The sequence below is a fragment of the Aulonocara sp. 'chitande type north' Nkhata Bay genome, linkage group LG17, assembly GCF_057382095.1.
Source record: "Aulonocara sp. 'chitande type north' Nkhata Bay isolate Kocher_YH1m ecotype deep benthic linkage group LG17, A_spYH_male_GT1.1, whole genome shotgun sequence".
In the NCBI taxonomy this organism is placed as follows: domain Eukaryota; kingdom Metazoa; phylum Chordata; class Actinopteri; order Cichliformes; family Cichlidae; genus Aulonocara; species Aulonocara sp. 'chitande type north' Nkhata Bay.
In genome coordinates this window covers 24608196-24634757 of record NC_141360.1, presented here as the reverse complement: position 1 = coordinate 24634757, position 26562 = coordinate 24608196, and the positions used below count along the sequence as shown (strand labels likewise).

Below are 26562 nucleotides of genomic sequence, written 5' to 3'. Positions count from 1 at the left end.
TTCAGGTCTCCCAGCCCTTTGCCACACCTTTTGCCAGACAGGAGGAGACACCAACCCCCAGGTAACTCAAACAAAGAAAGATGTATTAATATAACATAAAACAGAACTTTGACCTTGCAAGGTTAATATGTGTGCACGCCATATAAACATTGGAAGGTGTGATGGAAAAATGAATACATTTAATAAAGAAACAATATTGAACAATAAGTAGAATATTTTAAAGTAGTGACTGTAAATTAAACTAAAGTGAACAGCGGGTGGTGAGGTGTGGAGCTTACCATGTGTGGCATGCCATCACAGCAGGGACATCACAAGCAAGAGTCAATGGCATCATAAAAAGTAACGGTGTTGTACACTTGCATCAGCTAAGTGGTGGGCTTTACTAGATTCAACACAAAAGTTGAAATAAAGCTTTAGTTTGTCTCGAGCTTTATTTAGTCATCATCCCTTTAGCTTTCTGAAACCTGATGTCATGAGTGCATCTGACGCATCTGCATCTGAGAAGCCAAAGAACGCTGCACTCTCATTGGCTCATGAGAGCACACGTTACTTTATTGTCCTTTTTTTTACTGGAGTGGGTCATAAAAAAGTGATTATGTTTTAGTCAGTAAGAACCTTTAGCGATTGAGCCCACAGATCATAATCATAAATACTACCACAGGAGTCGCCACCTGGTGGCCATTAGAAAGAATGCAGATTAGCAATGCCCATCTTTTGTATACAGCCTGTGCTCCTTCTTTATTTTATTGTAAACTACAAAGGCATAACAAGCCTTATTTTAAATCAAATTAGACGAAACTAAGAAAAAAACAAAAACAACGTGCTCTTTATTAGTTGGTAAAGAAGCAAAGTTATGCCCTAATCAGACACCTACTGCATTAATACAGTATTAAAATAAGTTATATCAAAAAAGCCTTTATAACAGTAATGGGAAAAAAACGATGAGCTCAGAGGAGAACATGCTCATTGATCCTTTATTTTTTGTCATAGTTTCACTTTATTATTATACCATAAACTGAAGTGAAACACCAGTCCCTCGTTTTGAGAATGTTGTTTAAAGTCCTGTGGAGTTTGTAAGCAATACTTCCTCGACTCTCTAGTCTTATATCTCGAGACCAGTAGCTACTCCCAGCATACTGAATCATCATTATGATTTAGATGCTCAATAAAGTTTATTGGAGGTCAATTTGAAACTTTATATGTGGAACTGTGTCAGATAAAGGACCAATAAATACATTTCTCATCAGAACTATTACTTTAAAAAAAAAACCCAGTGAGATTCATCTTATTATATGTTCATAATGTATCATAAAGTAAAGGGTGACTTGACAGGAGTTTTTAGAGGTGATTTGTTGAGTCAGAGCTGAGTCACCCTAACAGCAAAGAGCTGATCCTCTCTGATCTTTTTACACATGAAGTTGGGACAATCTTTGAAGAATTAAGTAAGGTTATTGTCAACAGCTGCCCTTTCTCACAAAAGGAAAGCGTTCTTTAGACACACTAAAGTCAGCACACTGGATTAGGCAGTGTTGCCTCACACACTCTTTGTTCTGGGGCGCAATGAGACTGTTTAATGTCCAGTCCTGCTGAGTCAGACACTGGCCTTCTCACATGCAGCTCGCTCCGGAAACATCCACTGAGAAACGTTCAGGGCTGCTGTGCCTGTTTGACAACAGCTATAGACTCAAAATATGAGCATTTTAAAACTTATCCTAAAATAAATATAGTGCAGAAATACTCATAATGACACGTGATACTTTACTTTCCTAGTTTTGGTCCAGCAGCTGCACTCTGTATGGTTAAAATTCAGACGTTAGATTAAGTCCTGAAGGTTTCTGTTGTATCTTTGTGTTTCTACATCTTAAGACAGCGCTCTGAACATGTAGGAAAGATAACCAGAATGGCCAAAATTGAATTAAACTGTTATAATATGAATATTCCAGGAATTTAACACTGAACTTCCAGGCAAGTTAGACTAGTAACCACAGTGCTGACACATCCTGACTTTTAGTTGCTTATTTAGAGTTACAGTTTTTTATATTTATCACAATTCATGTGTCATAAAAACTGTTAAACATGAGAGTGAAGTACTTGGACACATTAAATTAAATGCAACACGATTGCTTCTCTGTAGTTGGATGTTTTTCCCCATGATGAAGTTCTTTTTTCTGCTTTAATATATCAGAGCTGTTTCATTGACTTCAGGAAACTTTATGTCCACCTGGTTACAGGAGCGACCATCAGAGGCTGTCGGACATTTTCGTACAGAAAGGTCCTTACCTGAAGATGTACTCCACCTACATCCGCCAGTTTGACAACAACGTGGCTCTGCTGGACGAGCAGTGCAGGAAGAACCCCGCGTTTGCAGCCGTTGTCCGAGAGTTTGAGGTAGAGATCCAAACTTTTTTCCAGCCAGGACTTCAGTGAAGAATTTAAATGAAAAAAAGAAATATCAGAAGCCTCTGCACCATCATAGCCATAATAATAAAGGTCTTTAGATAATATCTGAAACCTCTCATATCTGTGGGATAATTGGGATTTGCTGTGTCTGTGCATCTGTTTGGGTTTTGCAGCAGCATTTAGAGTGACTCTGCTCTTGTTTTGTCTCAGATGAGCCCAAGGTGTGCCAGCTTGGCTCTGAAACACTACCTGCTGAAACCAGTGCAGAGGATCCCTCAGTACCAGCTGTTGCTCACAGGTACAAACTCAGAGAGGTGTATTCACTGCTCCAACACGCTGCAGGTCAAAACTTTATTGAATCTTTTTATTGGCGGCACGAGAACGAAAGCTGGAGTAAAGTCAAGTTTTAACTGTCCTGGTGTTTTGGGAGTGCACTGCCACCCAGTGGACAAATACGATGATCGAAGGAGAGCCTGTTTTCTGCAGAACAAAGTTACAATTATTTACTTTATTACTTTGAGGAAAATAAGAAGCTGTCAGCACACTGAGCTGAGGCTTCTGATATCAAAGAGGGAAAAAAAATGTTTCAGACAAAAAGTACAAAACTTCTTTTCTTTTATGGATGTTCTGGGACTTTAAGTCTAAACTAAACCCAAAATGACGCCAGAGTCTAGAAAAAAGAAGAAGAAAAGTTCTTCACAACAAAATAAAGCTATGGTTGTATATCCTTGATGAGCTGAAGGTCTGTAATCTGACCCGCTGTTTTTATTCCCTAGATTACCTGAAGAACCTTCCAGAGGACTCTGAAGATTACAAAGACACACAAGGTTAGATAAAGGACATCCCTCACTGCTTCCTGTTTCCACCTTTATGCTGGGCACTTTAACACTGATGCTTTATCTTTGCTGTCCATGCAGCCGCCCTCAGTATCGTGAAGGAGGTGGCCAACCATGCGAATGACATCATGAAGCAAGGGGTAACACCTGATTCCCTTTAAAGCCTTTCAACGTTTTTGCAGTGATGGAAAGCCACTTGAGGTGTTTGGTGGTTTGTTTTTGCAGGATAACTTTCAGAAGCTGATGCAGATTCAGTACAGCCTCACTGGGCACCATGAGATCGTTCAGCCAGGCAGGGTATGTCACTCAAAATGTTATTTTTTTTGCCAACAGCCTTAACAGAGTGGTCTGACAGTGGGAGATTGTTTAAGCAACAGCAACACAAATAAGTAACACAAGCAGCATGCGGTAAGCAAAATTTATGGAGGATTAGGGCCACTGGGAAAAAAAAGTGGGCACATTTTTTTTTCTTTTCTAGAATTCTGAGATTAAAGTCTGAATTTTGAGAAAAAAGTCCAAATTCTTTATTTAATCTCAGAAATCTGACCTTAAATTCAGAATTCTGACTTTTTTCTTAGAATTCTGACTCTTGTTTTTCAGAATTTTGAAATTTAATTCAGAATTCAGATTTCCCCCCCCCCTCAGAATTCTGACATTAATCTCAAAATTCTGACTTTTTTCTCAGAATTCTGACTTTTTTCTCAAAATTCTGACTTTTTTTCTCAGAATTCTGACTTTTTTCTCAGAATTCTGACTTTTTTCTCAAAATTCTGACTTTTCTCAGAATTCTGGGAAAGAAGAAAAAAAAAAGATGTGCCCACCCCTAATCCTCTTCCGTAAAAATTAGAGCATCATGTCTCCACGCTAACTTGCAGCTGAAATCATGTATGCTTGACTATTACACTGCATGTTCTCAGTGAGAGTAAACTATGGTTAGGTTGTCATAAATGCTGTAAGTGTGCAGAGATAATTACACCGCTGTGGATTATTTGCACGGTGTAACCTTATAATGTATCCGTGTTTGCAGGTGTTTCTGAAGGAGGGCACGCTGATGAAGCTGTCCAGAAAAGTCATGCAGCCACGAATGTTCTTCCTGGTGAGCAACCAGTGAATTCAACACAATCTTCACCATTACACTCACACTGCCTGCCTCATTTTATTGTTTCTGATTGTTTTTTCAGTTTAATGATGCGCTCATGTACACCACTCCAGTCCAGTCTGCCCAGTATAAACTCAACAGTGTCCTTTCTCTGGCTGGGATGAAGGTTAGAGACGGTGGTGGTTTCTTGTCTTTCTTAACTTTCTTATTGCTGACTTTATTACTTAGAGATCCACCAGCAGATCCAAGACCAGCTGAAAACCTGTTTACACCTAGGCCAATCAAACGTTATTGTGAACTGGAAGTGATGTGCGGGCCAGTTGAGCGTAAGAGGTGTGGTGGGACTTGCAGGTTTTGAATTTGCCACAACTGAAATATAAGGTCTTTGCTTTTTATTCAAGGCACTTGCAATAGGATGTAATATGATGCGTCTATAACAGCTTCAACTCTTCTGGGAAGGTTTTTCAGAAGCTTTCGGAGTGTTTGTGAGTTCTGAGATCAGACGTTGATGTTGGATGAGAAAGTTTGGCTCGCATTATCCGTTCTATTTCATCCCAAAGGTGTTCTGTTGGGTTTAGGAACGGTCTCTGTGCAAGCCAGTCAACTACTTCTACACCAAACTCACTCATCCATGTCTTTATGGATCTGCTTTGTGCAAGGGTGCGCAGTCATGTTGGAGCAGGAAGGGGCCATCCCCAAACTGTTCCCACAAAGTTGGGAGCAAGAAATGTCTTGGTATTCATTTTAATTATGAATTATTATTTGATTTTTATTTTATTCGTTTTTAGTTTTTGCCGTTTCGTTTTATCTATTGTTCTTAACTAACTTGCTGTAAGCACTTTGGTCCTGTGTTGGCTTCAAAGTGCTTTGTAAATAAAGTTGGATTGGATTGGATTGGTATGCTGATGCATTACGAGTTCCTTTCACTGGAACTAAGGGGCCGAGCCAAACTCCTAAAAAACAACCCCACATCATAATCCCCCATCCACCAAACTTAACGCTTGGCAAAATGCAGTCAGAAAAGTATCGTTCTCCTGCCGACTGCCAAGACTCATCCATCAGATCATTTATCACTCCCGAGCACAAGTCTCCACTGCTCTAGAATCCAGTGGCGGTGTGCTTTACACCACTGCATCTGACTCTTTGCATTATTCTTGGTGACGTATGGCTTGAATGAGGCCGCTCGGCCATTGAAACCCATTCCATGGAGCTCTCCCTTCAGTGTTCATGAGCTAACAACAGCCTGAGCAAAATCTGAGTCTGATTTTTTAAAAAAGTCAAAGTCTGAGTAAAATCTTCAATAAACGATTATATAAAGTTTATGAAAGTGTCGTTTCAGCAACAAAACTGAAAAAAATTGTAGTCCTAAAAGCTGCAGTCGGGGGATCTGCTGGGGGTTTTCTTTTAAACCCTCTACTACACATTTACTCGTGTTGCATCTACACTGAAATACTGCCTGTTGTGTGTGCAGCAGCAGCTTCAGTTTACTTGCTTTTGAATTTTTGCAGGTGAGTAAGCCCAGCCAGGAGGCCTATCAGAACGAGCTGAACATCGAGAGCGTTGAACGCTCTTTCATCCTGTCAGCGAGGTAAGCACTCGGGCGAGTACTGCATCAGATTTTGTGCACCCATCGTGAGCTGTAAACTCACGAGTGCTGCTTGTGTTCACAGCTCAGCTACCGAGAGAGACGAGTGGCTGGAGGCCATCGCCAAGGCCATAGACGACTACACGAAGAAGAAAATCACCTTCATATCGAGCCGAAGTCAGGAGGAGGTAAGAACGTGACGTCTATGTGGGTGGACAGTGTGATAACTTCACCTGGTGTGCATCCATATTAACCCGAAGCCTCTCTCGCCGCAGTCGGAGGGGGTCGTTGATAGCGGTGCCCCGTTAGGCTCAAAGGCTCCCATCTGGATCCCAGACCTGAGGGCCACCATGTGTATGATCTGCACCTGCGAGTTCACCCTCACTTGGAGGAGGCACCATTGTCGCGCCTGTGGAAAGGTCTGTATCGCTATAACAACGGCCACTCCGTCACATTTTCTATTACATGACCCTTTTCTCATGGCGGCTCTGTGTGCGTCCAACAGGTGGTGTGTCAGGCGTGCTCTGCCAACAAATACTACCTGGAGTACTTAAAGAACCAACCAGCTCGTGTGTGTGATCACTGCTTTGCAAAGCTACAGGAGAACAGTGAGTACAGAGGAAGGTTGCGCTGGATAACCAGCAGCAGGATGTCTCAGTTTAAGTGTTTGGAAGGATGTGAAAAGGCAAAAAGCGCCAAAGAACTGAGATCTGATGATTTTATAATTTGATACGTACACTTATGGACATTTTCACAGCCTGAAGTCTTAATCAATTAAGGATAAAACTAAATTTCCTATACTGTAGGTTATTTACTTTTTGGTATAACTCCTGTCTTCTGTCCTATTTAGTAACATGTTATCATATTTTAGGTGACCGCTGTGCTTCAACATCAATTTCTCCCATCAAATCTGGAGCTTTCTCCTTCACCAGGAAACAGAAGAAGATTCCTGCTGCACTGAAAGAGGTAAACAGGCTAAATTTATGTCAAATGTGTGATGTTATTTTGCATCTTTGGCATTGCAAGGATTCATTTTTTGCATGTTTACCAGGTGTCTGCCAACACTGAGAATTCCTCCATGAGTGGCTACCTAAACAGGTCAAAAGGCAACAAGAAGCAGTGGAAGAGGCTGTGGTTTGTCATTAAGAATAAAGTCCTGTACACCTACGCTGCCAGCGAGGTACTGTAGCTAAGTGATCTCGTGTTTTTCTGTAAGCTGTGCATTTTTGCAGACTTTGAACGCGTATTTTTTCCGTGTAGGATGTGGCAGCGTTGGAGAGCCAACCTTTGCTGGGTTTCTTCCTGAGAGAGGAGAAGAACGGACCCGCTCAGAAGCTGCAGTTCAAGCTGTATCACAAAAACACACTGTTCTACATCTTCAAAGCTGACGACATCCCCACGGCACAGAGGTATCTGACAAACAGTCCAGTAATGTGGTAATATTAGAGATTTTTGTTTGCATTTGTGGTAACTACATGAAACAGGTGTTTGATTCCAGTGTGGTTGTTAATACTGTTAATATCCAGAGAGCAGGCAATGAGCTGATTTCATGTTGCATTTTCACAGCTAACAAACACATTTTAAAACACTCCGTTTGTCCTAATCTGAAGCTGAAATCTAGTCTCTGTTCAGTATAGCTTCAGTATTATGGGATATATCACAATTTCAGTTTCACTTTAGAAAGTGACACTTAGGTAAACATCCACATCACTATGTGGGTTAGGCGGTTTCTTTTCCTACATTTTGATGTCAGAAAATAACATAAATAACTATTGCTTAAACAGATCTTGCTGTGAATAAGATCAAAAAGTTGATCCGAGTGCATTAAAACTCAATAGTAATTCAGCTTATTTTCTGTTTTTGGCATTCTTACTTTCAGATGGATCGAAGCCTTCCAGGAGGCAATGATTCTCGAGCAGTAATCCCCCTTTTTTCAGTAGTGAAGTTGTGTGACAGCCCCGGAGCCAGTTGAAAGACAACTTACGACCCCTGATTGATCACAGGTCAGAGGTCACCAGCTCAGGAAGGACTCCAGGTGGACTGTCTACCTTAAACTGAAGCCTGCTGCAGAGCGTCACAAACTCTGCTTGGAAGCCAGACTCCTTTAGCTCTCCAAGAACTGGTTTTTCTGAACTTATTTTCAGCTTCTGATGCTCAGCGGTGCAAAAAGCGAGTAGCAGCTGCGGGTCAAAGGTCAAGTCCAGAAGCACGTGTGTGGAAGTGAGACCAAACAGTTGACTGGGCTTTTTAAAGTCCCTCGGAAATCCTTGGAAGTCGGAAGTCTGGGGATGATTTTTCAAACGCTGTTGGGCGAAGGAATCCGTGTGAAACAAACTTCATACTGGCTGCACACAAATAACATAAAATACCAATCATGTGTGATTGGCACTAATGTCTGAGGAGAGTTCATATATGTAACAGCATGGGCTTTTAATGTGAAAATCAGGCTTTAACAGAAACAGGAAGTGGACATTCTGCTCTTTAAATGCATCTCTCTGGTCAAGAGATTCTTTAATAACAAACATCCTGGAGACAACTGGAAGTGTCATGAAGATTATTGTATATAGGTTTTTTTGGCCTGTTGAGCCACATAGGAAGTGGTCAAAGGGTAAAACTGTGTACATTAAAGAACAACGCTGACCTTGTTTGTTTTTTTTTTGGTTTTTTTGCTGTTGTTGTTATTGTTGTTTTTTAAAGCCGAGAGCTAATATTTATAAAATAGGAAGATTTATTGTTTAAAAAGCGCAGGCTGCATTTAATTTTGGGAGTCAGGGTTTGTTATCAGAGACCTTCATACCCTTCAAAATAATTTTATTTTTAATACATGGGGCTTTTTTTAATGAGAAAACACTGTAGGCAATACACATGAACTATATATTTCTAAGGAAATATTCATTCTTGCATTTAGCAGACTTTGTGCCTTCTATATCCTCCTGTTTGAGATAGACTGCAGCAGCACAGATTGAAATTCCTTGCAGCGTAGGACATGCATGGCGCACTGTCCCACGTCCTGCTAGGGTTCTCAGCCTTTCAACATGTTTAAAAAAACTGCATTTTGTTGCAGTCTGTTTGTTTGTTGCACACAGTCTGTGTGTTAATGTCACATTTGAACAAACCCAGAAACAAACTTTTTTTTTTTAGTAAAGTAATAAAAAGGGGGGAGAGTGTCATCAGAGCTTATACAATAACATTTGTAAACATCCACTCTATACGCGTTAGAGTCTCTTATAAACAGCATTTCTAAACTGTCAGGAAACAGTTTTTAATAAAATATATATGAATATAAAACGTATCCTCTTGTCTTCATTTCTGTGATTAAAAGCAGTGGCTATTTGGTGCCACAGTCATTAGCGCTGTCACCTCACAGCAAGAAGAGTCTGAATCCACCTACTGGTTAGGTTCTTTGGGTCCTCTGCCTTTCTTCCACAGTCCAAAGACATGCATCTTAAGTTAAATAGTGATTTATAAATTGTGTGAATGTAAAGGTGAATGGCTGCCTGTCTAAGTTAGACCTGCAACATACCAGGGAGGTCCTGAGAACGTTCTGCTCTGACATTCAGTCATGCATCTATTTTAAGGCCCAAGATTTTTCTTAAATTACAAATCTTACATAGGTGCTTAAAAACCTGATTTTCTTCAATTTCATGAAAACTGATCTTCTCTGAAGTGGCAGGTTTATTTACAACAAAGTGTTTCACAATGCTTGAGGCAGAAGGTTTCCAGTTAGTGAATTTGTCTAGATTCACAATTCTCTGTCAGATTTCTTTTAGGCTTCTACACAGAAGAGAATAGGGGTAAGTTAAACAGAGTAAAACAAAGCAAACATACAAGCAAAGAGAGGCAGCTTCACAAATGCAGTTATTTCAATGATCCGGCATCAACTGACGTTCTTCATTAACCTCCAGGTCCTTGGAGTTGGAGGGTGAGGACCCAGGAGAAGAGCTCAGGAAAGAGCAGTAAGGAGGAGAGGGAAAGAAAAAAGGAGGACTAGGAGACCGTGATGAGAATGTCCATCTTACTCAGGCTTTTTGCTTTAGACTTTTCATTTTGGATCATTCTATGTGCAGAAATGTGCTTAAATCCCTGAAAACTGTTAAAACTCACCACAGATATTCATTTACTGGCTGTAATAGCAACATTTCATGGTTTCATGAATTGTGTTCATCTTGCACCCAACCACTTTTATCCAATACTACTTTAAATTCTGCTCTAATACAAAACCAGTACTGATGACCAGAATGCACAAATTCCATACTTGACAACACAATAAAGAACAACAAAAAATCAGAATGTGTGGAGCATCTCATCTAAGACAACCTTATGCCTCGCTATGGAACAATATTGCTGTAAGGATTGGGCGGAAAACTGTGTTCTGGAAGGAATGGCTTGTCAAAGGCATACGCAGGATAAGTGATCTTTACTCAGGGGGAGTGTTTATGTCATTTGCTGAAATAACCCGAAAATACGGTTTGATAAGAGAAAATAATTTTTGGAAATATTTACAAATAAGGGATTGTGTTACCAAAGGAAAATTTGCTCAAAGCTCGAATATGGTGGTGGAGTTTTTAGAATTGTCCAGTACAGCACATAGGGCAGCGGTTTTCTACAAACTGTTTAACAATCCAAAAAAAGAGATATGTGAAAACTTGAGGGTTATATGGCAGAGGGATCTGGGTTGTGCAATTTCTAAAGAAGACTGGCGCAGAATTTTGTCATTCTCTGATAAATATATAAGAGAGGCCAGGGGTAAATTTACTCAGTATAAATTAATACACAGGTGGTACTTCACTCCATCCAAACTTTATAGAATGGGAATTAGTCCCAGTAATGTATGCTGGAAATGTAGATCAGATCCAGGGACATTTATGCATGCTATTTGGGAATGTGGGAAAGTTTATCCCTTTTGGCAAAAAGTATTGGACAAAATAGGAAGGTGGATTGTTTTGATGATACCCCTGTCACCAAGACTGTGCTTATTAGGGGATCGGTCAGTATTACCTGGGGTTTCAAAATATGACTTTGTGGTTATAAAGGTGGGGGTGATCGCAGCGGCTCGAGTTATTCTCAGTGTATGGAAGGAACCGTCTCCTCCAGAATATAATAGGTGGAAAGAAACTATGCTGAAAATGGTGTCGTATGAAAAGCTCTTGGCTAGGATTAATGATGATAGGGAGGGTTTTGACAAATCGTGGGGACGTGTTTTTGGCTGAGATGGTTGGAACTTATTTGGTCAGGGCAATTATCTTTAGTCATGTTGTACGCTTGCTGCACTGTTTGTTTGTGTAGGCACTCAGTAAGGGAATGACTTAAAGATTTGAGTTAACTGATTTGAGTTTTTTTTTTTTTTTATTATATTTTATATTTTTTTTGTTTTTTTTTCTGTTGTTGTTTGTTTGTTGTTTTGTTTGTTTTAGTGTTGTGAAATGTTAAAAACAAATAAAGACTTCAAGTATAAAAAAAAAAATTCAAAATGCCTTTTGTGTGGAATATGCATTTCTTGAGGATCTTCATGATCCAAGAAATGCAGTCATTGGCAATTCTCTCAGCAGCAAGAAGTGATATCAAACTTTTAGGGGGATCCTCCTGTAAGTTCTTAGAGGTTGATGGCTGACTTTGACCTTCTGTAGGCCCAGTGTCAGTGATTGGTTCAGGCTCAGGGCTTTGTTCTGGAGGTTGGTCCTGCTCTAGTACACTTCACACAGGAGACGGTTTTATTTTTGGGAGGAGAATCTGGACTTGACTGTGGTTCACACAGTCTGTCACTTTCTTTTTCCTCTGTTGGGGTCAGTGCTCTTAAAATCACATCCTGGATGTCTTCCATGGCACGAGAAACGTTTTACTTTGGACGGTTTGATCCAAAGCATCATTCTGTAACCACACTTTTGCATGGAGTCTTCAACAGTCACGTAGACGACTTCAAAAGAAAAGGGTAACTCATCTGTTTGCTCTGGAGACCTAGAGATTACCGTGTCTGAAAGATTTCTTCCCGGTAGCATCATAGGGAGTAAATATCTTTGAGTCGACTGGAGGTAGTCATTTTATCTGTCAACTCCCTGTGAAAAGTCTCAATTTCAGCACTTGTCATTATGTTCTCGGGGGTTTCTGGATAAGGTTAAGGTGCTCTGCCCGGGTTAATTTATTAAACAGTTGATCAATATTAGGTTTGATGGTGTTAAAATGGTGTTAAAATCAACTTATTCGTACACACACATTCACATTCAACAAAGACCAAAGCACGAGTGCTCAAATTAATGTGCTTTCTAAGTTAATACATCTGCGTCCCATAAGGAAAGAATATAAACATCAGTAAAGCTTTTTTCAAATCGTCTCTCCCTCTTGTAGTGGACATCGGATCTTGCTTAACCTCCTAGGACCTGGCGTCCACATATGTCACATTTTGGGTTATTTAGACCAAAATACTAAATTTTGCTCTACAAGGGCCTGATGTCCACTTACGAGAACAATATACTGCCTCTGTTTTATCGAAATTTAAAACGAATATCCTCATATGTGGCTCTCATTTTTCTTAGAAACAAAAATCAGGTAAAAAAAAAAAAAAATCTGGTGATTCTTTGTTTTTACATTCATCGGGTCCTAATATGCCCAAATATCAAAGAGAAATTAAAAATGCATGCCATGGAAGAGTTCGGGTCTTAGGAGGTTAAAGACCAAGTTATGTGACGTAATCCTGCAGACAGAGAGAGAGAGAGAGAGAGAGAGAGAGAGAGAGAGAGAGAGAAGATGGAACTGAAGTTCTGGGCCTTGTTTCCCCCGACCGAACGGTCCGTCCTAGTAATCTTTCCGTCTTAAGATGGCGGGGTATGGAAACCTTGTCCGAAGGGCTTTGGGGCAGATAGGAGGTCATGGAGGAGTCCGGGGTTTTTTGCTCCAGCTGTTCAGGTGAGTTTAATAAGACGTGTGTGCCGTCTGTGTTTATCCGCTGGAGGTGAAAGATAAGGGTTTAATGCGGCAGAAGAGAAGCGGGGATTTGGAGAGCTAGCTGATGTTAGCATGCTGTAAAGGACTCCTGATTAGCTAGACATTAAGAAAATGGTGTAAAGTCCATTAAAGGGCTTGAGGAAATGTGTGAAAACTATCAAAACTTTAGGACTTTAAAGGTGATTCGTTTTCAAAATAAGATTATGTAAATGCTACATGATGTTGTGTTTATGACCTGCAAGTTTTGGGGAAACTAACGTCTGTCTTCCTATTTTATTGGCAGAGTGAATGATATAAAAACGGGCACACTGGTCGGTGTGGATAAATATGGAAATAAATACTATGAGGACAAGAAGCATTACTTCTTCGGTGAGTCAAATTAATTTCAGAGCGCTATAGTAACTGTTTCACGTCTACAGATCTTTCTGTTATCTGGTTTCACTCATCCTAATGTTTGCAGTCAGGGTAGTTTAAGGTGGGTATCAACTTGCTAAATCAGTCTGGGATTTACTGATCCAGCCGTGATCTTTTCACGTTTATTTATATTTTACTAGGAAAATGGAAAATTAGGTGCAGCGATTTATTGCAACATGTGCAAACATACATGTAAATTAGGGGTGCAACAATATTCGTATTGATATTGAACCGTTCGATACAGTGCTTTCGGTTCGGTTCGCATATGTATCGAACAATACAACATTTGTAATTTATTTTATCAACTTTCCTTCTGACGATGCTGTCTGTGTTGAGCGCTCAGTGAATCTGCGTTCGACTACTCCGCCTAGGCTGCACTGTCGAGCGCAGATCCACTGAGCGCTCAACACAGACAGCATAGTCAGGAGGAAGAGCACAGGGCAAGCTAGCGAGACAGAAGTTAAGCTCTCCCACCCTCATTCAGATCTGGCGTTTGGAATTATTTTGGTTTTCATGTGACGTATGACCCTGAAGGTAAGCTCATGGACTAAAGTAAAACAGTATGTTGGATGTGCCATGCAATGCTCAATTACATGGGCGGGAGCTAGTGTGTTAGCGTAGTTAGCTCGTTAACGTGTTGGCCGTCTAGCCCCACGCACGGGGCGATCGGCGGTAGCTTGTTAACGGAGATTTGCCGTGTTGTGGCGTTAAGGTCATTTCAACGAGATTAACCTGAAAGCACTAGTGGGAACACAACGAATATGACTGCACATTTACGCCGACATCATCCTAGTGCAAAGACAAAAACAACAAGCATGCTACTAACTTTAGCCGAGTCATTTAGACAGCTGTTAGCACATGATTCTCCTTATGGGGACCTGATATGTTTAATATGCTGCTGAGAATATAGCCCAGAAGAAGCGGATAGTATAGCTTTTATTTTGGAAAGAGACATTTCTCTGTAATAAACTCTCTTTTCCAAAGATGAGTGATTCCTCAATCAGATACAGAGCTCGCAATATCGCTAGCCCGACGTCCTGGGGATAGCGATTTTTTTCAGTCAGGCTACCAAAATCTATCTCTTCCCTGCCCGTAGGGCTATTGTAGGAAGGAAAAATATATGTCAATGCTTTTGCATTCTTTCGGAAATGTAGCTGGGTAATTATGTCATTGGCATCGGTGAGCCACTGTCAATATGTGACATATTGAAGTCGCGTTTGAATTTGCGCTTGTTTTTTTGCTTTCACTTTGCAATCGTGCGAACTGTGTATAGAGAGCGACAGTCTTATTAATCGTTAGCTTACTATGCAAACATGACAAGTGAAATCTCCCGCAGCAAGCTTAAACATGTGAGAGGTTGATCGCGCAGAGAATCGCTGAGCTTATGTGAGTGCGTGTGTAAAAGCAGCAGGATATATATATTTTAGTTCTGCTGAGCCAAATAAGACAGGTCAGGGTGAAGAAGTGACAGCCAAAGAAAAGCTTACCACAAAACGGAGAAGTTATGACAAATGAGACTATAAGGCAAAAAGAAAGTGCAGCTTTATGGTTTCATGGACAAAAGAATTTCTGTGGCTGCGATATGACGAACTAAATAACCAGGGGTGCACATAAGTCCGCAGGTGCGCATTCGCTGTCAAAATAAAAAACACGCACAAGGGTTAGGGTTAAATTTAAAAACTGTACTTTTGAGTTAAAATATATATTTATAATTTTAATAAATGACAAATTAAAAAGGCATGAACATTTTTTTGTATCGAAAAAACATCGAACCGTGACACCAAAGTATCGAACCGAACCGTGAATTTTGTGTATCGTTGCACCCCTAATGTAAATGTACTTTCTCTGCTTTGTCTTATATACAGTTCTAATTCTAATGTTTAATGTGACCACCACTTTTCTTTAACACATCCTGAACTCTCTCAGGGGAGATTTCTTGTAATGTTTTTAAGTAGTCTTCAGGAATAGCTCTCCAGCTTCTTGAAGGACACTCAAAGCTCTTGTTTGGATGTTTGCTGCCTTTAGATGGTCCCACACTGCTTCAGTAATGTTAATGTATGAGCTCTAGGGAGGCCAGTCCATGTCTGATAGTGCTCCATTGTGTGTCTTTCTATCCATGTACGCTTTAACTGCATTGGCAGCGTGCTTGGATCAATGTCATGCAGGAACACGAAGCTCCTGTCAGTCAGATTTCTTTCAGATGATATTGCATGGTGGTCATGGCCGCAAACCATGACAGAGCCTCTACCATGTTTTACAGATGGTTGTACATGCTCACGTTTGTCTTCCTCTCCTGACCTTATTCCATCAGAATCAGTTCCACTGATTTTCAGTCTAGTTCTCATGTAATTTGGCATACCCCAGCCTTTTCTCCCGCCCTTCCTTAAGAATGGCTTCTTGACAACCACTTTTCCACTGAGACCATTACTGGTGAGGTCTCCGTGATTCAGTGAGGTTTTTAGATGATCAGCTGAAGCACCAGATGCATCTCTCAGTTCTTGTCATGTCTTATAATTCTTAAGAACATGGCCTTCAGATACTGTTTATCTGGTGTAGATAGTTTTTAGGCCTGCCACTTTTTTTTTTGTTTTTGTTTTGTCACGCACTTGTCCAGTTTCCTCAAACCTTTTAAGGACACACTGCACATCATGGTGAGATATGCCAAGCTTTCAGCTGATAGCTCTTTGGGAATCACCTTGGGGAGAGGAAGGTCTGTGTGTCTGTTCTTAGACTGCTGCCCCCATGACTCAAACAGTACATTTATGACGATTAAATTTGTTTGATGCCAGGAAGGAATGCTGGCCAGCAGACTGTGTGACTATGGTTTTTATCAGTATCACAACTCAGATTAATGTATATTCCAGTAAATGAATGGTTAGATGTGAGGGACTCTGTTGTGTTTAAAAAATAAAATAAAAAAATCCCAGCTTCAATTCCGGCAGGAGTAAAGATCGTGCCTCAGGCATTAGGAACCAGTGTACTTCAAGCCTGGTTCAGTAAGAGGCACTGATGTCCGAGAGATCTTCCAGAAATAGTGATGCTGATTTACAGAGAACTGAGAATCGGTCCAAACTCATTGAGCAGGTTAGGGCTGCTGCATCAGTTACCATGGTGATGAAGAGGAAGAGAAGTGAACCATCTTGGCAACACTGAAAATTCAGGGTTTAACCTGAATTTGACCTTGGCGATTCCCTAATCTTGCTCCATAGCACAGACATTATGTCAATGGTGACCTGTCTATGGTTAGAGGAAGGATTTGAGTTTAGTTTAAGTCAACTGCCTTTGACAGGAAAAATATAGTAAAGCCAAAGTAAATTAAACTTCAGGTCTTTGATGGGTCTCCAGCAACCTGTTGGATGTTAGGAGGTTAAGTGTAATTTAGGATGAATTTAAATGCTCCTTCAAAGAAAATCCCTAGTCTTAGTTTGTGTTTTGTCTTTGTGCGATCAGGACGTCACCGCTGGGTGATCTACACCACAGAAATGAACGGGAAGAGGACTCTGTGGGAGGTGGACGGCAGCATGGTGCCAGCTGAATGGTGCGGCTTTTATAATGGATTCAAATAGGGTCTGGAATCAGTTAAAAAGCTCAATAAGAAATGTAGAAAACCAATAATGTACATTTTTAATGTTAGAAAGTGTCCATAATATATAATTGTGTATATATAATTTTCCAGTAATCCAAATTATGTTTAGTATTTACTGTAAAGAATAATGTTTTGTGCAAAAGAAAGAACTAGTATGAGATGGTGAAAGAGGAATCTTTTATTTTTTAAGACTTAGAGTTTGATCATTTAAAAGCTGGTGTTGTTTAAGCCTCCCTCTGTGCACTCTTCAGGCATTGCTGGCTGCACTGCATGACCGACAACCCCCCTACCACACATCCTCCGGAGCCCAAGAAGTTCCTGGCTGAGATTCACCAGTTCAACGTGAGCGGCACCCCACAGCAGTATGTGCCCTATTCTACCATCCGCAAGAAGATCCACGAGTGGATCCCCCCCAAAGCCGGAGCTCAGTGAGCTCGTCATCATCCACATTTTAAATTATGGTTCCTTTCCTATATTCCTGTCGTAAATAAAACCTCTATACCTGTGTTTGTGGTGCGAGTCCTTACGTGAAAGGGTTTTCACTTTTTTTCTTGAAAGCTTGGACATCAGACACCTCTAAATTGTTTTTAAATCAAAAACATCATGTATGTAGTATAATGGCTTTGGTGATTTTCTACAAATAGAAATGATTTTAGATGCTGTTCAAAGAAGATGGAGAACCTTGGAGTTTATTGATGTTTTAAGCTTTTAAAACCACACACACTGCTACACCATGCTACACCATGCTACCAGCCCTGTACTGTTGGTACAATACAGGATTCATGCGTTAATATTTACACAAAATTCTGACCCTATGTTGCAGCAGCATTAAAACTAATCAGAAAAGATGTTTTTTTTTTTTTTTCAAATGTCTGTTGTCCAAATTTGTTACCTTAGTTTCCTGATGACGATTCTGCTTGTAGCCCATCTTCTTTAAGGTTTCAGATGCTCTTCTGCATATTTTGGTAATAAGAGATTTTTTTTAGTTTCTTTTTGCTTCCTACCAGCTTTTCCTTTGAATTTTTCCTTTTTTTTTTTTTTTTTTTTTTTATCAGTGCACATTAGGTGGAAACATCTCTTTGCTTATTTTAAGCTTTTCATGGATGCTCAGATATTTTTGTAATTCCACTAAATTGGCTCTGCATTGCAGAAAAACTCATTCACAGAGGTGTGACAGAAAGAGAGAGAGAGGAAAAAAATTAAATCCAAACAGACTAAAACTCAAACACTGGACAGGAAGTCAAGACCAGAACTGCATTAGTAAACTGGTTGCACTGTGCGTCTGTTGTGTGTGCCTGTTGATTAGTGCAGGATTAGGCTGAGCTGGAGGAAAATTGCAGCCTGCAGCACTTCACTGAGATATGCAGAGATCCTCTCAAGTGCCCGACTAAAAGCCGCACTGATGGTAACACAGTGCCACACTCCCTGTGAATGTCAAGACCAGCCCAGAGCTCTCTGCAGGGCTGCACACTGACAGGTACGTCTGTCTTTTATTATTTACGCAGTCTGAGTATCTGAGCATTTCCACACATCCCTTTTTACTCCAACATAGGTTGCACCTTTTTATTGGTGTCCACTTTGCAAAAATGATGTGCAGCATTTGACAGTCTGTTTGCATCATTTATTAAAAATATAAGTAGTTTGGAAAACTCAGTGTTTTTTCGCACCTCTTTGTATATTTATACAAAAAAAAAAGATTAAAAAACAAACAAACATTTTCTTCTCTAATACCAAGAATGTCATAATGATCTGACAGCTGTTTGTTATGCTGTGAAAAGAAGAAAAATGTTCACTGTTGAACAAGGAAATGTGGCAGCAACGGTTGTGTTTTTTTGTTTGTTTGTTTGTTTTTTAAACCCTTTAAAATATACTTTTTTTGGGGGGGGGATTTCCTTTATTCTAAAATAGTTTAAAACCTTCCACAAATTAAATAAAATGATCAGAATGAGAAGAAATAACATCTATGAGATCATGTCCCAGTCTGTAGCTTTGTTTAATACTAATTTGTACCACACGGGGGCACAGGGATTGAACAAAACCTGTATTTCACCAGGGGAGGTATATGGCAAAAAACAAAACTTTTACCAGAATCATAAATTAAACAGTAGCAAAAATCTGAGCTGAGCCCCCTACTGGTGAAAGCATCCCTCAATTCATTATATTCCACTTGTCCAAAGTCAGGTTAGGGTGGCAGTAGGCTAAAGACTGTATTCTAGGCATCCTGCTGGTCAGCCACAATTCCCAGTGTCTCCAGGGGGATACTGGAAATTCCCAGGCCAAACAACTGGCAGAAGGTGCCCAACTGAGGTCTCCTCTAATGGGGCACCCAGTTGGGCATAACCAGGAAACCACAAAAATAATACGCAAAATATGTTTTTTCCAACATGACTGAAAGACAGAGAATTAAAATTCTGGTGTTTATGTGAGAGTATTTAAAGCCAGCAGATCATGTTTAAATTATCTTGTTCAGTAGTTAAGACTTTGTTTTTATATATTTTTGTATTTTTTCAGCAATCTGCAGCTGTTAAATGAGGAGGTTCACTGCTTCATCACTTTTTGTTCAAGGGGAACATTTAGAAGAAGGTCCGTGCAGTGTAAGTGTACGTTTCAATTTATCTGTAATACAGTTTAGTGGCCAACAGGTGGAGTTGTTCCCCTTTTGTTGCCATATTGCTCTCTCAAACCAGATCATGCTCAGGGGGCTTTTTATATCCCCTTGACTCAGCATTTCAGCAAACAACAGTCCTCTCAGAAAGGCGACTTTTCATCTAAATCTTCAAATTAATTAAGAACAAAGAGCCAGAAGTGCTTTGATGTGATAACACAGAGGCTTGAGTGACCTTTAGTGCGCTCTTCAGGCTGATTTCTACATTTCTATTCAGTGAACGGTTCATTTGTTGCTCATCTGTTCTGCCTACATCTCACGTCAGCTGATAGCTATTGTCTGATTCATCTTCTGCAAATGGAGCAGATAATCCCGTCTCTGCTTTTGTGTTTGCTGATGCAGCGCTACGCTGAAGTGGCAGCTGGTAAAAACAGCACCAGGGAGTCTAAAGACGGTCATCCTAACACAGAGACACCCTCCTTTTTCTTCACCACCTGTCTTGCCAGCTATCATAACTCTTAAGTGTCAACAGCTTCATGCCTCCTCTTTATCGAGTCTCTTTACCATCCTTCACTTTTGCCACTCTCTCCCTCCCCGTCCTCTCCTTTTTCATCATTCATAACCGACTTTCTTCCACGAGGGGGGTTTGACTCCTAGAGGAGCACCCTCTTTCTTTTTTTCCCACTTTCTTTTAAAAAAATCTTTAATTCTCTAAATGTTAGCTCAGCTTAGTGGGTCGTAGTCATTGCCTCAGGCCTTTGATTTTTTTTATAGACCTCTCCTCTCCTTTGGCTTTTAAAATGTCCCAGTTCTGCCCACTTCCCACGAATGATACTGCACACATGAAGGAGAAATTCAAAGCTTCTCCCCCCACAGCCTTGAAGAGATCCCCTGTCAGTCACTGGCATCCCCTCTCTTGGTTTTCTATAGCGAGATCACAATCCCTTTTCTCTTTGTTCATCATTTGTGTTTGCTTTGGAAAAGCACAGGTCTGTTAATGCTGTAGGTCTACTATTGTTTTTCAATATATCAAGACTTTTTGCCATAATTTATAAGTGCTGCAGTTCCTGAAATGCACCTGAAGGAGAGGCTGAATGAGTTTTCATTGAGGATACCTGCCAGGTTTTAACTAAAGTTCCTTAGCGAACCCAAATGCAGGGCTTCACTTAGGGGTAAAGGCATCAGAGTAAATGTTAACTTTTGAAAAAGTAACAGAAAAAAATGAGGAGGATCTACAGAATAATCCAAATGTACACCATCAGGAAAATAACAAAACTCCAAAACAAGGGGGAGCAGGAAAATTAGACAGGAGACTAGAGCAGAGAGTTAGGGAAGGCAAGAGAAGAGGAAATACTACATTCTAATTATCCAGAAAAGACTCCACCTTTTGGCCAGCGGCAGATGGGATAGGCTTCCTGACCCTGAATTTGATAAGGAGAAAATGGATGGATGGGCAAAGGGGAGGTCAAAGAAACGCAGTTACCAAAGTAAAACAGGAAGTAGAAACGATGAAGACAACGATAAGATGGAGGGACTCTGTAGACACTAGCAAAATATGAACATGGAGACATAAGAAAGGAGGTCAGTACACTAAACATGCTTAACTGTCTCTAGTTGATATGACCACTCTTACTGACACCACACAGAGCCAAGAGTAGAAAGTCTTAAATCTGAACTTTAAACTGAACTCATTATTTGAAACATTTGTCCTAGAGTCCTCTCATTACCCATGAGCACTCTGATGGTGTCATGGTCCTGTGTCTAGTGATCCAATGTTTATGTTTTTGATTATTCGTATTCTGAATTTTGGGGATTTCTAGTGTTTAGGTTTTGTTTCTATGCCTCCCTTGTGTGCTCCGTGTTGCATCTAGTTTTTTCTGGTTTCCTGTTTTACTTTGACAGTCCTGTGTCCTGTGTTTGTGCATTCTGTTTTGCTTCCTCCCTGTCTTGTGTGTGTGTGTGTGTGTGTGTGAGATTAGTGCCAGAGTGTTCCTTCGTTACCCTCTTGTGTATTTAGTCCTCTGTCTTCTCTCTGTAATCGTTTTTTTGCATTTCCTTTTCTTTTGTTGTCCTTGTGTTTCCAGCTTTTTAGGTTTCTTGTTTGTTGTTAAGCTGTCATGTAGTGTTTCGTTTTCCCAGTATAGGTTTTGTTAGCTCTGTGTTAGTCAGTCTTTGCTTTTATTCTTCTGTTCGTGTAAAATTAAGGCTTAGGTTCTGTTAATATCCACCTCCATCTCCGTTGTCTGCATTTGGGTCCTCACTCCCTCATCTCCATGCCGCCTGCTTTAACAGAGGTGACAGATGGATGCATCATGGCCAACGTAGGGTTCAGTATTTCGCCCAGGGATACAAGGGATCAAACTTCTGACCTCCCACTCAGTAGATGGTAGATGACCCTGTGCAGCTGAACCACAGCCACAACCTGGCAGCGCATGTATGAGAGAAAACGAGGTACAGAATAATAGGACTCCTGTAAAGGTTGTGTTAGGAGCACACAACTTGGAAAGTATTTCCTTCTGCCAGTGTTTGGTACTTGTGTGTCATGACCTCAATTTCTAGTTTCTGAGACGTGAAACTGCATGTCCAGGTTTTTTCAAATAAATAAAAAGGTTCATATTTGCAGAAGGACATTTTGTTCCAGATGGTACCAAAATCAAATATAACTGCCGATCCAATGTTTGGCTTAATAATTGTAATAAATGTCACTTAAATAGATATTGCAATGTTGGTGAGTTGTTTTAATGAACATTTTGCGATCTAGTGAGCAGTTTTACTAAAAACTACTGTGTATTTTCCATAGTAATGAAGCAGCATGCCCTTCAGTGAAGCCTGGTTCATTATAATAGCAGCAGAGCTTCACAGACACAGTGGAATAAAGTCTCTGGATTATGTGGGAAATTGTTCCGTGTTGCTTCTATGCACAGCCTTTGAGCAGCTTTAATGTTTTAGCTGTTTACCGTCCCCTGGGGGCAGTGTGACAAAAAACAGGTGTGTGGGCTGCTTGGTCTCCTTGGTAAACTGCACACAAGCATATCTGCGCAGCCCGGCCCTCATGCCCCTTTGCACAGATTCAAAATGACCCAAATGATCATAAAGCAAGCAATAAGCTGTAACCTCAGACAAAGGAAAAATAAGGCAATGCAAAAGTGCCAAAATCTGCAGTTCCTTCAGTGGCCACTTGAAGCAAGTCTCTACACAGGAGAAATAAAAATAAAATATAAAAAGGTCAGCAGCCAGAACAACTGAAGGAACAGTGATGGAGAGCGGATAGGCAGGTGTGTTTCAGGAAGGTATTGCTTCTTGCAGGTTTGGGGTTCAACTTGACAGTTCAAGTAAATGCCAGGATTGTGACACTTTGCAGCTTGTTTTTCATTCTTGCAAGAGTTAGCTCCTTCCTCCATATACAAAATCACCTGCCTCCAAAAAAGCATCAAAATTCAGACTTTTAGCCTTTTAAATGCACTGGATGACATCATTGTAGCTGCCTTCATCTTTTACATTGGTTCAGTAAAGATTTACCACCATAGACAATCAGCACGCATGCAAATGCATATTTTATATATTTATTACTCGTGCTATTTTGCAAGTGCCCCCTACTGCACCCTCAACTGAATTGCTCCAATATCTGTACAAATAGGGAAGTAGATTGGCTCTCTTTTATTGGCTCATGGTTGAGCCAATCAGCCAGTGCGTAACGTCAGGGCGATTACTCTCCTCTTTTATAAACAGTTTATGCTCTGGACATAATACTGACTGCATTAAATCATTGTTGGTTTACACTGAGGAAAAGTGTCACCAGCGTCATCGTTTAAAGGTATTCAGAAGGATATGAGGATTATAGCCCTGAGACATTAGCAAGCAGATATTACTAAAATTCCTCACTCTTCAGTGGAATTGTTAATAATAACAATAAAGAGATAATAAATAAGCCCTGTTTATTGTCCTCTATGTGTGTAGTTTGAGTGGGAGCGGGTGCAAAGTCCAGCACACACAAACACACACACACAGAGGCTGTTATCTGACGCTGCAGATTAGCAGTGCTGTCAGAGTCTCTGTCCTGTAGAGTGCGTTCACCCTCAGGGAGCAGGAGATTCCTGCATTAACTCAGCATTCCCACACTCTTTCATTCCCTTAAACCTCCCTCCCTCTCTCCAAGGCTGTCCCTATCTCAGTCCCTCCTCATCACATAATCCTCTGCTTCTTCCCTTTTGACTGGCAGTGGAGAATTGCTGTTGTTGTTGTTAATGTGTGCAAAGTGTGTCCCGGCCGGTGGAGGGTGGCCGATAAGGATCAGGACAATTCCTACTCAGGCTCCCTCATGCCTTTTAAGGTGGCTTTTCCGCCTGAAAGGCACAAGTGTGTGAGGAGAGTAAAAGAACAGGGCAGCTCAGGAGGAGTGAGTGCAGTGCTGGTGGAGCTCTGACAGCTCTGCTGAGACAGGAAGCACTAGATTTCACAATAAGACGGTTGCATTGCACACAGAAGTCGACAGACAGGCACACACACTACTGCCTCCTCTTAGAGGGGAGTCGTAAAACTTCAAAGAGCCAGACAGAGCTCTGTGGTGATTTCAGAGGTCTCCTGAAAACCACGCTGGAATGCACTTTGACCTCAGGGTGTGAAGAAGAGGAGACATGAGGAAGAACTACAGTGATATTCCACTCATCTATGTGACAGAGGTAGCTTTTGAACTTTATTTCACTCTAAAATCTGACTGAATGTTGATTATCTTGTTGTCGGCTTGATGAGAGATGAAAAAGTCGCTTCTTATTTTGTTTACGTGAAGTCGCCTGCAATCACTTGATATTCACAGCAGCTCAGGCACACAAAGATAAAAGCATTCATTTATGAATGAAATGTGCTCTGATGTATAGTAAGAACTTGATATTCCTGTAGGCAGGGGAAGAAGATTTTTTTTTATCTTATGCTGTGTTGTGATTACATTGGCATTTCCCGCTAAACATAACCAAGGAAGTTGATTTTTAACAGTCTGAGGTCGAGTGAGACAAGTTTCACCACGTTTCTCTCTGAGCGTCAACGTGTGATTGGCCTTTGGAGCTTGAATAACATCTGAGGAATGCCTACACCAAAACACTGGCTATGCACACGTATTAAAACTGCCCGGGCTGTTTTTATTTTCGCTTTCTTTCTTTCATGATTGTTCTAAAAGAAGTCAACCGTGAAGTTTTCTGTTTCTGTTCCTCCTGTCTCTATCTGTCCATCACAATCTCAGCTGCTCTATCAAAATGTCCGGTTGCTGAACTCTGTGGCTGTGAGAAAAGCGTCCCAGAGCGTATCCCTGGAAGGGCGCTGTGCTTTTGGCTGACACTGCTTTTGGCTGCTTTTTATTGTGCTGACACTGTGTGTTTTATGTGTGCACATGCATTATGTGCCTCATTGTGCCAGTATATGCACAACACAAATGCATTAAAAAAAAAGATCTTATGTAACCACTTCCACCACAATGAGCCTCTTCCTGTCCTGTCAGGCTAACAGCCTCCATCAGATGACCAACAAGGAAACAGTAGAGGGAAGAAGCTGGTAGTTTTTATCTGTCATTCTCATCGAGGTCTCAGCGCTGCAAAAACCTTCAGCAACAAGTCTATAATCAGCTATCGCCTGTGTTTTCACAACTTATGCATGCGTGATACGTTGTCAAACCCTCTGTGTGCAGTATGTGTGCGAAGCCTGAGAAATGTAGAGACTTCCATCCATTTACCATGGTAACCAGCAGTGTCTAAAGCATTCAAGACCTTATCTCAGTGCTTCGCCTTGTCTTCCTCCTGCTCTCTCGCTGTGTTTTAACCCCATAACAGAGGGAACATCTCAAAGGACATCATAGCAAGAAATGTCTTTTTAACCTTCATCCTTACGTGCACTTAAAGCAACACTATGTAGTTTTTGTTGCGTGCGTATTTGGTCTATATCAGGTCTCAGAATTTGTTAAACGCAACCTGAAAGGAACAAAAACACAAGACATATTACACTGTGCCAGTCAGTTTCAACTAAAATTAAACCAAAATGTAAAAAAAGTAACAAATGAATAACTACAGCCTGCGATTCAGGTGCTTGTAGAACCACCTTTAGCAGGAATAACTTGAAGTAAATTGAAGTAATCGTTTTCTGTATGATCGTATCAGTCTCACATTGTTGTGGAGGAGTGTTGATTCAGTTCATTGAGGTTTGTAGGTTTTTGTTTATGTACAGCACTCAGGTCCAACCACAGTGTTTCAATTAGGTCGAGATCTGACATTAGATTTACTGCTGTGCTTGTGATCATTTGTTCTGCAGAATGACCTAATTATGACCGATCTTAATCTATGAACATAAGTACAACAAAGCAATCTAGCCATTTGATAACGCTTGAATGAAACATTATCAAATTCCATTTTAGTCAAATAAATTGACTAAAATGTAATTTTTATTCAGTGCCTTAGTAAATTGAACCCCACATAAAAATCTAATTCAGTTTTATTTGTACAGCCCCAAATCACAACAACAGTTGCCTCAAGGCACTTTATGTTGTAAGGGAAAGACCCTACAATGATACAAAGAAAACAGGAAAAACCCCAACAATCATACGACTCCCTATGCAATCGCTTTGGCAACAGTGGGAAAGAAAAACTCCCTTTTACAGGAAGAAACCTCCATCAGAACCAGGCTCAGGGAGGGTCGAGTTGGGGGTGAGTGGATGAAGACAGGACAAAGACATGCTGTGGAAGAGAGACATAGATTAATAATAGCAAATAATTAAATGCAGTGAGGTGTATAAATGACTAAGAATCTTTATCACAGTCTTGGTGAAGACTGAAAACTGCTGGATGCCAGATGTTTTTCTGTATTGCTGCCCAGTAGATGCCAATATGTAATGTGTTCTCAGATTAATGTAAAGGAGCGCAAGTCTAAAACTTTTATGCATGGCAGTAACGTTTCATACATCACCAAGTAAGTACAAAAGCAGGCAGGACTGCAGTGTTTCTCAGATAAAGCTGTTTAGTGTGTTGTTTCCACAAATATGAAGTCAGTCAGTCAGACAGGCAGGCATGGGCACGGCAGCACCGAGGAGAAAAGACTTTGAGCCAAATTACTATTCAGCCG

The 26562-nt window shown here is 40.6% G+C and overlaps 3 protein-coding genes across 4 annotated transcripts in view; all 3 read left to right on the top strand.

Moving 5' to 3' along the window:
* Positions 1-9202, top strand: part of LOC147310129 (FYVE, RhoGEF and PH domain-containing protein 6-like) — a 39840-nt gene extending 30638 nt beyond the window's left edge. Inside the window, exons 7-21 of the mRNA XM_086270218.1 lie at positions 2232-2388; positions 2611-2698; positions 3177-3227; positions 3318-3376; positions 3462-3533; positions 4264-4332; positions 4418-4501; positions 5844-5923; positions 6006-6108; positions 6196-6339; positions 6426-6528; positions 6792-6886; positions 6972-7100; positions 7181-7329; positions 7800-9202. Of these exons, the coding sequence (XP_086126344.1) occupies positions 2232-2388; positions 2611-2698; positions 3177-3227; positions 3318-3376; positions 3462-3533; positions 4264-4332; positions 4418-4501; positions 5844-5923; positions 6006-6108; positions 6196-6339; positions 6426-6528; positions 6792-6886; positions 6972-7100; positions 7181-7329; positions 7800-7842 (1426 nt within the window). The 3' untranslated portion in view covers positions 7843-9202. The remainder of the gene's footprint in view (positions 1-2231; positions 2389-2610; positions 2699-3176; positions 3228-3317; positions 3377-3461; positions 3534-4263; positions 4333-4417; positions 4502-5843; positions 5924-6005; positions 6109-6195; positions 6340-6425; positions 6529-6791; positions 6887-6971; positions 7101-7180; positions 7330-7799) is intronic.
* Positions 9203-12662: 3460 nt separating this feature from the next.
* Positions 12663-17366, top strand: ndufa12 (NADH:ubiquinone oxidoreductase subunit A12). The gene is made up of 4 exons (XM_086270298.1): positions 12663-12820; positions 13143-13228; positions 16724-16811; positions 17111-17366. The coding sequence occupies exons 1-4, from the start codon at positions 12732-12734 to the stop codon at positions 17289-17291; spliced, it is 444 nt and encodes a 147-aa protein (XP_086126424.1). The 5' UTR covers positions 12663-12731; the 3' UTR covers positions 17292-17366.
* A 125-nt stretch (positions 17367-17491) lies between these two features.
* tmcc3 (transmembrane and coiled-coil domain family 3) overlaps positions 17492-26562 on the top strand; it is a 231490-nt gene continuing 222419 nt past the window's right edge. Inside the window, exons 1-2 of one of the 2 annotated variants that reach the window (XM_086270295.1) lie at positions 17492-18336; positions 19371-19453. In XM_086270295.1, coding sequence (XP_086126421.1) covers positions 19388-19453 — 66 coding nt within the window. In that variant the 5' untranslated portion in view covers positions 17492-18336; positions 19371-19387. Of the gene's footprint in view, positions 18337-19370; positions 19454-23675; positions 24144-26562 lie in introns of those variants that run through there. The other variant, XM_086270296.1, reaches the window with a different exon arrangement.